The 12,621-nt window shown below is 38.0% G+C and overlaps 1 protein-coding gene across 1 annotated transcript; it reads right to left on the bottom strand.

Moving 5' to 3' along the window:
* Positions 1-8,250: 8,250 nt before the first annotated feature.
* Positions 8,251-12,013, bottom strand: LOC120853318 (olfactory receptor 11H6-like). Its single transcript, XM_040227049.1, has 2 exons — positions 11,096-12,013; positions 8,251-8,362 (listed from the first exon to the last, which is right to left on the bottom strand). Exons 1-2 carry the CDS (start codon positions 12,011-12,013, stop codon positions 8,345-8,347), a joined length of 936 nt encoding a protein of 311 aa, XP_040082983.1. The 3' UTR covers positions 8,251-8,344.
* Positions 12,014-12,621: the final 608 nt, after the last annotated feature.

Below are 12,621 nucleotides of genomic sequence, written 5' to 3'. Positions count from 1 at the left end.
GACTTGGATTACTGTGATACTGACTGGTTTGCCTTGGAAATGAACAGAGATCATTCTGTCATTTTTGAGATTGCACCAAGTACTGCATTTCGGACTCTTGTTGACTATGATGGCTACTCCATTTCTTCTAAGGGATTCCTGCCCACAGTGGTAAATATAATGGTCATCTGAGTTAAATTCACCCATTCCAGTCCATTTTAGTTCGCTGAATCCTAGAATGTTGACGTTCACTCTTGCCATCTCTTGTTTGATCACTTCCATTTTGCCTTGATTCATGGACCTAACATTCCTGGTTCCTAGGCAATGTTTCTCTTTACAGCATCGAATCTTGCTTCTATCCCCAGTCCTATCCACAACTGAGTGTTGTTTTTACTTTGGCTCCATCCCTTCATTCTTTCTGGAGTTATTTTTCCACCGATCTCCAGTAGAATATTGGGCACCTACTGACCTGGGGAGTTAATCTTTCATTGTCCTATCTTTTTGCCTTTTCATACTGTTCATGGGGTTCTCAAGGCAAGAATACTGAAGTGGTTCACCATTCCCTTCTCCAGTGGAACACATGATCTGTCTGTCTTGGGTGGCCCCACACAGCATGGCTTAGTTTCATTCAGTTGGACAAGGCTGTGGTCCATGTGATCAGATTGGCTAGTTGTCTGTGAATGTGGCTTTTTCAACACCTCAGTTCAAAAGCATCACTTCTTCAGTGCTTAGCTTTCTTCACAGTCCAACTCTCACATCCATACATGACCACTGGAAAAACCATAGCCTTGACTAGACAAACCTTTGTTGGCAAGGTAATATCTCTGCTTTTCAATATGTTATCTAGGTTGGTCATAAGTTTCCTTCCAAGGAGTAAGCGTCTTTTAAGTTCATGGCTGCAATGACCATCTGCAGTGATTTTGGAGCCCCCCAAAATAAAGTCTGACACTGTTTTCACTGTTTCCCCACCTATTTCCCATGAAGTGATGGGACCAGATGCCATGATCTTCATTTTCTGAGTGTTGAGCTTTAAGCCAACCTTTTCACTCTCCTATTTCACTTTCATGAAGAGGCTTTTTAGTTCCTCTTCACTTTCTGCCATAAGGGTGGTGTCATCTGCACGTCTGAGGTTATTGATATTTCTCCCGGCAATCTTGATTTCAGCCTGTGTTTCTTCCAGTCCAGCGTTTCTCATGATGTACTCTGCATAGAAGTTAAATAAGCAGGGTGACAATATATAGCCTTGACGTATTCTTTTTCCATACTGGGGGCTCCTCTAGTGGTATCTAATTTTTTAAATCAGCATTTTCCCAGTGACATATGATGTAGAATATCTTTTCAAATACTAAATTTCCATTTGTATATCTTCTTTGGAGAGGTGTCTATTAAGGTTTTTTCCCCATTTAAAAAATCAAACTGTTTTCTTATTTCTGAGTTTTAAGAGTTCTTTGAATAGTTTCAGGTGTTTATCAGATGTGTATTTTGCAAATTTTTCTCCCAGTCTGTGGCCTGTATTCTAATTCTCTTGATATTGTCTTTGTAGAGCAAAAGTTTTCAGTTTTAATGAAGATAATCAATTATTTCCATCATGTCTTTTGTATTGTATTTTTTTTCAGTACAAAATCAAAGGGATTGCTTCTAATATTTTACCACTTATAATCTTTGTAAATTTCTGGTATGGCCACAAAAATATGATAAAACTTTATTTCTGGCTTGTTTAAAACTCAAATCAGATATTCCTGATCAGTGGGTAGCTCTACTTCAAGCAGCAATTTATAAACCAGGAATTTTCCATTTGACTTTCATTTTTCAAGGTTATCATATATATTTGCATCAAACTATATATGTTGACAGAAGGGGAAAGAGCAAATGAAGGATCACGCATGGGAGGTTTTATAAGTAGTAATAGAAATGGTATATATTATTTCCACTCACATCACTGGCCAGAATTCACCTACCTACTTGCAAGAGGGCCTTGTAAAAGGGTAACTGTGAGACAGAGCCCAGCTGTGGTTATAAGAAACAAGAAAGAAGAGGTATGGCAAACAGTGAGCCAGTCTGTCACATCTGCCATGTATCAAGATTTCTTATATAGATGCAATCATCAAAACTGTAGTGGCACAGGGATAAATGAATAGATCAATAGAACAGAAAGCAGAACCCAGAAACTGACCTACAAGTGTGTTAGAAGTCTATATATGAAAGTGCTCACTTCACAAACCAGTGAGAAAATGGGGAACCATGTAGCATAGGGTGCTTGAACAACTGGCCATCTATATGGAAGCCAAAAGAAAATAATATATAAATATTAATAAATATATTGTTGTTCAGTTGCTAAGTCCTGTCCAACTCTTTGCAACCCCATGAACTGCAGCACCCAGGCTTCCCTATCCTTCACTGTCTCCCAGAATTTGCTCAAACTCATGTCTATTGGATCAGGGACACCATCTAACCATCTCACCCTCTGTCTTCCCCTTCTCCTACTTCCCTCAATCTTTCCCAGCATCAGGGTCTTTTCCAGTGAGTCAGCTTTTCATATGAGGTGACCAAAGTACTGGAGCTTCAGCTTCAGCTTCAGCATCAGTCCTTCCAGTGAATATTCAGGGTTGATGTAAGGCCATATGTAAAAATCTAGGTGACCTGAAGGATAAATGTAAAAAAGCAAATTAAATAACTGTTAAGTCTTAGAGAATATCTAATGGTGTTGTTTAGGAAAGATTTCTTAAGCATGGGAGAGAGAGAGGAGAAGAACCAACCATGAAGGAAAAGAGGGATTAATTTGTCTTTTCTGCTCCATTGTTTTGCCTGTTCCTGTGCCAAAACCACCATATACAAAGACATCCTAAATTTAAAGTATTTAAAAACCACAAAGTGGGAGAAAACGTTTTCAAAATTAAAAAGCTATAAAGGATTAATATTCAGGTTACATAAAATAACTTCTTCACTTCAGTAAGATAAAAAGAAACAACCAAAAGGAAAGTAGACAAAGGACACGAACAGCTGATATACTAAGGAGAAAATGGAATTCCCCATAAAAAAGAAAGAGATGCTCAACTTTGTTAATAATTGGGGAAATACACCAAAAAGATCATTAAGACACCGTATCATGTCCATCAAATGGGCAAACATTTAAAAGTCTGGTAGTATCAAGTATGTATTAATAAAGATGTGGGGGAAAGACTTGCACACTGCTGGTGGGAGGGCAAATTAATGCAATGACTTTGGAGAGTAATTTGAGAACACAAATTGACAATCTACATACTTCAGGACCCAGCAATGCCACTCCCTGGTGTGTTAAGCAGAGACATTTTGCTCTTATACACAAAGAGATATTCACAAGGATGCTCATTGCATAAGAAATATGCACTGTACATATGTATCACTGTATGTCTACCAGTGGAGGAAATAAATTACAGTGTTTCCATACAATGAGTTACTCTTCCTCAGGTAAAATGAATGGACCTGGGGTACATGTATCAACATGAACAAATCTCAGAACATAATGTTGAATGAAAACAAGTTGAGAATGCTTCCATTTATGTAAATATGTACCTAATAGTATGTGACAACTTATTTAAATATTAAAAATATATGACACTGTATTTTAATGGATACCTCTATAGTAAAAAGTATAAAAATGTGACTGGCAGGATACACACCAATTTATAATAATAGTTACCTATAAGTTAGTAGTAGTGAAGAAAGTAATGAAAATGGATCAAGAGGAGGGCAAAATCAGACAGAAGTAATACTATGAAAAAATCTTTTTTTAATTAATTAATTATTTTTGGCTGTGCTGGGTCTTCCTGGCAGCATGTGAACTTTCTCTAGTTGCAGCAAGTAAGAGCTACTCTCTAGTTGCAGTGTGGGGGCTTCTCATTGCTGTGGCTTTTCTTATTGTGACGCACAAGCTTAGTTGCCCCATGGCATGTGAAATCTTCTCGGACTAGAGATTGAACCCATATCCCCTGCACTGGCAGGCTGATTCTTTACCACTGGACCACCAGGGAAGTCCAACAGCAAAATCTTCAAGATTGCTAAATATGGATGATGAGCAGAAGGTTGTCATTATATTATTCTATTCTTTCATATGCATGAAATATTTTATATTTTAAAATTTAATAAAATTATTGTTTAGAATCCCAGAAAAGGGGTCTAATTGGTGTCTCCTGAGTCAGCTGCCCACTTCTGGATCAATCATTTGAGTCATGGTAGAATATGGCAGCTCTTGTTATAAGCCATGTATTTAGTAGGGGGCTGGGGATGGAGGTAGTATCCTTGAGAAGAGAGGGGAGCTGTACAGATAGAACCAAAGATACCCACTGAGTATTGGTCCTAAGGGCATAAGCAGCCAAGGTATATGGGCAATTAACCAGGGTACAGATTATAACCCTGGCAGAAAAGTTATGACCAACCTAGGTAGCATATTGAAAAGCAGAGACATTACTTTGCCAACAAAGGTCCGTCTAGTCAAGGCTATTGTTTTTCCAGTAGTCATGTATGGATGTGAGAGTTGGACTGTGAAGAAAGCTGAGCACTGAAGAATTGATGCTTCTGAACTGTGGTGTTGGAGAAGACTCCTGAGAGTCCCTTGGACTGCAAGGAGATCCAACCAGTCCATTCTAAAGGAGATCAGCCCTGGGTGTTCTTTGGACGGAATGATGCTGAAGCTGAAACTCCAATACTTTGGCCACCTCATATGAAGAGTTGACTCATTGGAAAAGACTCTGATGCTGGGAGGGATTGGGGGCAGGAGGAGAAGGGGACGACAGAGGATGAGATGGCTGGATGGCATCACTGACTCGATGGACGTGAGTTTGAGTGAACTCTGGGAGTTGGTGATGGGCAGGGAGGCCTGGCGTGCTGTGATTCATGGGTCACAAAGAGTTGGACACGAGTGAGAGACTGAACTGAACTGAACTGAGCTAATGGCTCAAGGGTATGTTTTTCTTTAAGTTCTGTACTAATGATTATATAACAACAATGTATCTTGCTTGAGGACATGTTTCTCCTTCTTAACAGGGACCGTCTAACTAATCCTGTTGTCTTATGTGGGAGTGGGTCTGGTAAGACCTTTCTACTGTTAGTTCTTTATTTTCTTTATTTATTTTTGCTTTTTTTTTTTTTCTACTGTTCATTCTAATCTTATTAATTTAAGATGTATGTTGTGGGAGTGAATCAGGTAAAGGTATATAAGGCCTTGATAAGACTAGCTAGTTGGGTCTCCATCCTCCTACTGATGTCTATGTCAGAAGTTTTCTGTGTCCTTTCTTACTGTAATAAAACTTTTGCCACACAAAAGCTTTGAGTAATCAAGCCTAGTCCCTGATCCTGAAGCTAAATCTTCTTCAAAGATCATGAATATGTCCACTGTAAGCTATCATACACACCAATTTGATGACATTAATCAACATATCCAAGAAGCTTAATAAATAATAATTTCTCCTCTCATATCTGTTAGCATTTAATTTTTATATTTAATTTCTATGTGTGCCTGCTCAAGTACTTTTAAAAGTCAAACTCCATCTATATTAATCAAAAATATTGTATTGTAATTTTCTCTTTTTTTTTGTAGTGTTTTTATTTGGTTTTGGTGTCAGGGTAATGATGGCTTTATAGAATGAATTTGGGAATGTTAGCTCCTCTTCAATTTTTTTTGAAATAATTTGAAAGGATAGATATTAGTTCTTTTTATGTATTGTAGAATTCCCCAGTGAATCCCTCTGGTCTTGGATTGTTGCTTGCTGGGAATTTTTTTTTTTTTTTTAACAAATTCAGTTTAACTTGTGATCAGTCTGTTCAAATTGTCTGTTTCTTCTTCACTCAGTCTTGTCAGGTTTTGTTTCTAGAAATTTGCCCATTTCTCCTAGGTTTTATATAATTTTTAGCATATAACTGTTCATAGCATTATCTTATGATTTTTTGTTTCTCTGTGGAATTTGTTGTCAAATCTCCTCCTTCATTTCTTATTTTATTTAGGGCCTCTCTTTTTTCTTCTTGGTGAGCCTGGATAAAGGTTTATAAATTTTGATTATTTTTTTCAAAAAACTCAATTTTATGTTTCATTGATATTTTCTATTTTATGATCTATTTTATTTATTTCCTTTCTGATCTTTATTATTTCCTTCATTCTGCTGACTTTGGGCTTTATGTTCTTCTTTTTCTAATTCTTTTAGGTGGCAGCTTAGATTGTTTACTTGATATTTTTCTTGTTTCTTGAGGAAGGTCTATATTGCTATAAACTTTCCCCTTATAACTGGTTTTGATATAGCCCATTAATTTTGGAAAGTTGTGTTTCCATTTTCACTTGTCTTGAGGTATTTTCTGATTTCCTCTTTGATTACAACATTATCTCATTCAATTTTTTGTAGCATTTTGCTTAGGCTACATGTGTTTGTTCTTTTCTCATTTTTCTCCTTGTAGTTAATTTCTAGTTTCATACTGTTGTGGTCAGAAGAAAAAGCTTGATAAAATTCCTATCTTCCTATATTTATTGAAGATTATTTTGTAACCTAGTATGTGATCTATTCTAGAGAATATTCCATGTGCATTTGAAAAGAATGTGCATTTTACTGTTTTGGGATGTATTGTCCTGCTGCTGCTGCTGCTGCTAAGTCGCTTCAGTCATGTCCGACTCTGTGTGACCCCATAGACGGCAGCCCACCAGGCTCCCCCGTCCCTGGGATTCTCCAGGCAAGAACACTGGAGTGGGTTGCCATTTCCTTCTCCAGTGCATGAAAGTGAAAAATGAAAGTGAAGTCGCTCAGTCGTGTCCGACTCTTTGTGATCCCATGGACTGCAACCTATCAGGCTCCTTCGTCCACGGGATTTCCAGGCAAGAGTACTGGAGTGGGGTGCCATTGCCTTCTCCTGTATTGTCCTACAGACATTAATTAAGTCCAACTGGCTTATTGTGTCATTTAAGACCCCTTATTGATGTCTATTGATGTCAGTGTGGTGTTAAAGTCTCCTATACTATTATTGTACTATTGTCAATTTCTTCTTTTATGTCTGTTAGTATTTGATTTACATATTTAGACGCTATTGTACTGGGTATGTATATGTTAGCAAGTGTAATATCCTCTTCTTGTATTGATCCCTTTATCATTATACTTTTCTTTTTAACATTTTTTTAAACTTAACTTTTAAAAATTGAAGTGTAGGTGACTTACAATGTTGTGCCAATCTCTGCTGTACAGCAAAGTGACTCAGTTATACACAAACAAGATTTTTAAATATTCTTTTCCATTATGGTTTATATTGAAGATAGTTCTCTGTGCTATACAGTAAGACCTTATTTTTTATCCATTCTATATATAATAGTTTATATTTGTTAATTCCAAGTTCTTCCCTCCCTCACCTCTTTCCTCCTTGACAAATACAAATATATTCTCTATGTCTGTGAGTCTGTTTCTGTTTTGCTAAGTTCATTTTTGCCATATTTTAGATTCCACATATAAGTGATATCATATAGTATTTGTCTTTCTCTTTCTGAATTCTTCACTTAGTATGGTAATTTCTAGTTCTATCCATATTGTTGCAAGTGGTATATAAAGCCCTGCTTTGTCTTTTGTTATAGCCTTCCTTTTAAAGTTTATTTTGTCTGATACAAGTATTGTTACTCTTGCCTTATCTTCCTTTCTATTTGCATGAAATTTTTTCTTATTCCTTCCCTTTCACTCTGTGTGTGTCTGGCCCTGAACTGAGTCTCTTATAAGCAGCATATTGAAGGGTCTTTTTTTGTTCCAATCAGCCACTCATTGTCTTTAATCAGAGTGTCAAACCAAATGTAACAATGTGTAGAAAGGATCATGCACCATGGTCAAGTTGGGTTTATTCACAAAGGGTTACAGAGATGGTTCAACATATGCAAATCAATCAATGTGATAAAACACATTAACAAAAGGAAGGATAAAAATCACATGATCATCTCAAAAGACACATAAAAACATTGACAAAATTCAGCATCCATTCATGATAAAAAATCTCATCAAAGTGGCTATATATCTCAACATAATAAAGGCCATTTATGACAAACCCACAGCTAACATAATATCCAGTGGTGAAAAGCTGAGCCTTCCTGCTAAACTCAGGAAAAGACAAGAATGCCCACTTTCATCACTTCTATTTAATAATATTGGAAGTCCTAGCTACAGTACAAAGACAAGAAAAAAGCCTCCAATTAAAAATAAATAAGTTAATTAAAAAAAGAAAAAAATAAAACGTCCAAATTGGAAAGGAAGATATAAAAATGTAACTATTTGTAGATGACATAATACTCCATAAAGAACCCTAAAGACTCTACCCAAAAACTTACAGCTGATAAATGATTTCAGTAAGGTTGCAGGATATAATACACAGAAATCTATTGAATTTCTATATACTAAAAATGAACTATCAGGAAGAGAAAGTACAAAACCAGCCAATTTAAAGTTGCATCAACACTCCCCCCAAACACTAGGAATATATTTAATCAAGGAGATAAAGGGCCTATACTCTGAAAACTGTAAAACATTAGTGAAGGAAACTGAAGATAATACAAATAAATGGAAAGATATCCCATGCTCTTGGGTTGGAAGAATTGATACTGTTAAAATAGTCATACTATCCAAAGCAATCTACAGATTTTGTGCAGCTCCTATTAAAATACTCATGACATTTTTTCATAGAAGTAAAACAAATAATTATAAAATTCATGTGGTGCCACAAAAGACCTTGAATTGCCAAAGCAATCTTGAGAGAAAAGAACAAACCTGGAGGTGAAAGGTTGTTGTTGAATCATGACACTGGGATTCTTGGCCCCCGGAGGAGAAGAATTCAATCTGGGGCCAGAGAGGAGCTTGACTGCTCAGAGCTTTTGTGTAGTAAAGTTTTATTAAAGCATAAAGGAGATAGAGGAAGCTTCTGACATAGGCATCAGAAGGGGGCAGAAAGAGTACCCCCCTGCTAGTCTTCAGCTGGATGTTATATAGTCACCAGCAGTCTGTTAATGAAAGAAAAGAATGTCTCAAAACTTAGAATGGCACCAGGCCCCTCACCCATAAGATGTATTTTGGGATAATCTTGGCACCAAATTGTTTATCTTGGGCCACAAAAGGATTAACTTGAATCTTGAAGAAGGGCAGAGCACCATACAAATAATTTCATTTACTTAGATTAGAGGAGTATAACAAACTGGTTTATCAAGTAGGTTCTGAGCCCAAAAGCCAGAACCGACTTGAAGACAGAGTTTGGGGTAAATGCATAGTACATTAGCATAGCTTAAGATAAACATTTCCATAAGAAAAGGGCAATGGTTAACTTCCAGTGAAACCAGGTGTCATTATGGCAACACAGAATTTTAAGAGAAACCTCCTTTTAAATTTGTATAGAGAAGGAAAAAATATCGCTAGTTTGTTTCCTCCTGCCGCTTAAGGGAGATAAAGATGTCTGACACTTGCAGGCTATTTCCTCCATTTGGAGCCCCCTGGCCTTCCTGCCTGTTACCCTCTCAAAGGTATAACCCTCCCAGACTTCAGTCTATACTATAAAGCTACAGTAATCAAAATGGCATTTTATTGGCAGCATAAAAATAGACACATAGATTAATAGAACAGACCAGAAAGCCCCAAAATAAACCTGCACACCAACTGTCAATTAACCGATGACAAAGGAAGCAAGAATATACAATGGATTGGCTGTTTAACAAGTGGTGCTGGAAAAACTGGACAGCCACCTATAAAAGCGGGAGATTAGAACATTTTCTCATACAATATGCAAAAATAAACTAAAAAATGGTTAAAATCTAAAACTAAGAATGGAACCCATAAAACTCAAGGAAGAGAACACAGGCAGAATGCTGATGTAAATTGTAGCAGTATTTTCCTGGATCAATCTTTTAAGGTAGAAAAATAAAAGCAAAAATAATAAATAGGGGGAAAAATGGTACTCTGAGGACAGGAAAGAAATATTGCTAACCTGGGTGACTCCAAAGGCCAGTACAATGCCAGAATAGTTTTTCATATTCTTTTTTTTTTCTATGCATTTATGTTTTTGTTGGTTTAGTCATTAAGTCACGTCTGACTCTTGTGACACCATGGACTGTAGTCTGCTAGACTTCTCTGTCCATGGGATTCTCTAGGCAAGAATACTGGAGTGGGTTCCTATCTCCTTCTCCAGGGGATCTTCGTGACCCAGGAACCAAACCCGGGTCTCCTGCATTGCAGGCAGATTCTTTACTGACTGAGCTATGAGGGAAGCCCCTTTTCTATGCATAATCTCTTCAAAAAAGTATGTACAAATCATTCAAAAGAGATTGCCCTATCTTGGACATAAACTTTTTTTTGGCAAGGCAGTGATTATTATATTTGGGTTATAACATGTCTTATTAAAGGTATAACCCTCCCAGACTTCAGTATATACTACCAAGTTACAGTAATCAAAGCAGCATATTATTGGCAGAAGAATAGGCACATAGATTAATGGAACAGAACAGAAGGCCCAGAAATAAACACACACACCTTGATCAATTAATCTATGACAAAGGAGGCAAGAATATACAATGGAGAAAAAAACTGGTTGTTCAACAAGTGGTGCTGGTAAAACTGGACAGCCACCTATAAAAGAGTGATTCAGTTTGATTGATTTGCACTAAAGTGGCTTTTGAAAAGAAAAGGGGTGTGTATGTGTGTGGTCTCACTCTGCGTTATCACAGAATTTTGTTGTTGTTATTTAGACACTAAGTCATGTCCAACTCTTGTGACTCCATGGACTATAGCGATGCTCCTTTGTCCATGGGATTTTCCAGGCAAAAATGGAGTGGGTTGCCATTTCCTTCTCCAGGGGATCTTCTGAACCCACCACCTGGGAAGCCCATTATAGAGTTTAGAAATTCGTAAATTTGAGGGTTCTTAACCCTCTCTGTATATTACAGTATCTTGGGGGACTTTTCAAAATACCTGTGCCTTGGTCCTAATACCCCCATTTCAGAGTCAATTAGTTGAGAACCACTGCTCGGTTGGAGGTATATGTCAATAGAAAGTGTTACATGTGGTTGTGATTATTGTGAGCCTTTTCAGAGATGAATGATTTTCCAACATTAATTTGCATAGTCCCAGTTTTAGGACCCTCCTACAACTTTCTTCAAAGCGTCTTTCATTTCTTTATTCCGGAGGCTATAGATCATGGGGTTGAAAAAGGGGGTGAAAACTGAGTAGAACAAAGTTGTGAACTTCTGCATGCCCTCTGCTTGTCCTGACCCTGGACTCACGTATGTCATCATGACAGAACTATAGAATAGAAACACAACAGCCAGATGTGAGGAGCAGGTGGAGAAGGCCTTCTTCCGGCCAGCCACTGAGGGCACCTGCATTACAACCCTCAGCACCAGGGTGTAGGATCCAGTAATGTAGAAAAAGGTGGCAAAGATAAGGAGGGAGCTCATGGTACCACATATAAGGACAGTCCCCGGGATTGGGACACATGCTGAAGCCAGGGCCAACAGAGGACCCAGGTCACACAGAAAGTCATCAATCACATTTGGGCCACAAAATGGTAGCTGAGTAACGAGTATCACTGGGATCAGAAACCAGAGGAAACCGTACACCCAGCAAAAGATGACCAGGCAGCTACAGAACTTACTAGTCATGATGGTGGGGTAATGCAGAGGGCGGCAAATTGCCAGGAAACGGTCATAGGCCATGATGGAGAGAAATAAGCATTCCGTTGTGCCCAGTGAGAAGAAGTACAACTGGAGGAGACACCGAGCAAAGGAGATGGTTTTGGTTTGGGAGAAGAAGTTGGCCAGCATATTGGGCACATCAGAGTTGACATAGCAGATCTCCAGGAAGGAGAAGTTGGCCAGCAGAACGTACATTGGGGTGTGGAGCCGGCGGTCCCAGCGCACTGCACACACGATGGCCATATTTCCAAGGAGGGTCAGGATGTAAGTTATGAAGAATATGGAAAAGAGGAATATCTCTATTTCCCAGCGGCAAGGGAAGCCCAAGAGGATGAACTCACTCACAACGTGGGAAATATTTCTGACCTTTGACATCATCATTTCTGTCCATTCTGTGAGGATTGGAGCGGAAATTACATTTACAAAGAGAATTATGTCTCCTGGTTCCTCCTCAGGAGATGAGCACATTTTCCTGAGCATAAGGGAGGGGACTAGACCAATAGTTTCTATTTTTGATTGGGCAGTCCAACAATACAGTTGTTGAGTGTACTTTTCTATATATGACTATTCACTTTTAAACTATCAACAAACCACTGTCAATAAATATAGTAAATATTAGTAAAGATTCTGAAAAAAAGTTTTCTTAGAATTAAAATAAAAATAGAATTTCAGATATTTCCTTTCTGCATCTCTCATTGGTTGCCTGGTGCACTGAACTTTGGAGAACATTGGTCTAGACAGTACAGATGGGTGTCTGCATGCATGCTAAGTTGCTTCAGCAGTGTCTGACTCCTTGCGACCCCATGGACTGCAGCCCGCCAGTCTCCCCCGTCCATGGGATTCTCCAGGCAAGAACACTGGAGTGAGTCACCATTTTCTTCTCCAGATGGGTGTCTGGCTAATGCTAAATTAATATATAAACTTTGACATGGGCAATTTAATTGTAAAAAACTAGAATTGACAGATTTACTGAACAAAAGAGT

Source organism: Oryx dammah, unplaced genomic scaffold, assembly GCF_014754425.2.
Source record: "Oryx dammah isolate SB20612 unplaced genomic scaffold, SCBI_Odam_1.1 HiC_scaffold_26, whole genome shotgun sequence".
Lineage (NCBI taxonomy): Eukaryota > Metazoa > Chordata > Mammalia > Artiodactyla > Bovidae > Oryx > Oryx dammah.
This window is presented reverse-complemented; position numbering and strand designations above follow the sequence as displayed.

Bases quoted from the DNA above. Each gene is read 5' to 3' on its own strand.
- LOC120853318 (XM_040227049.1), bottom strand. From the start codon at position 12,013: ATGTCAAAGGTCAGAAATATTTCCCACGTTGTGAGTGAGTTCATCCTC.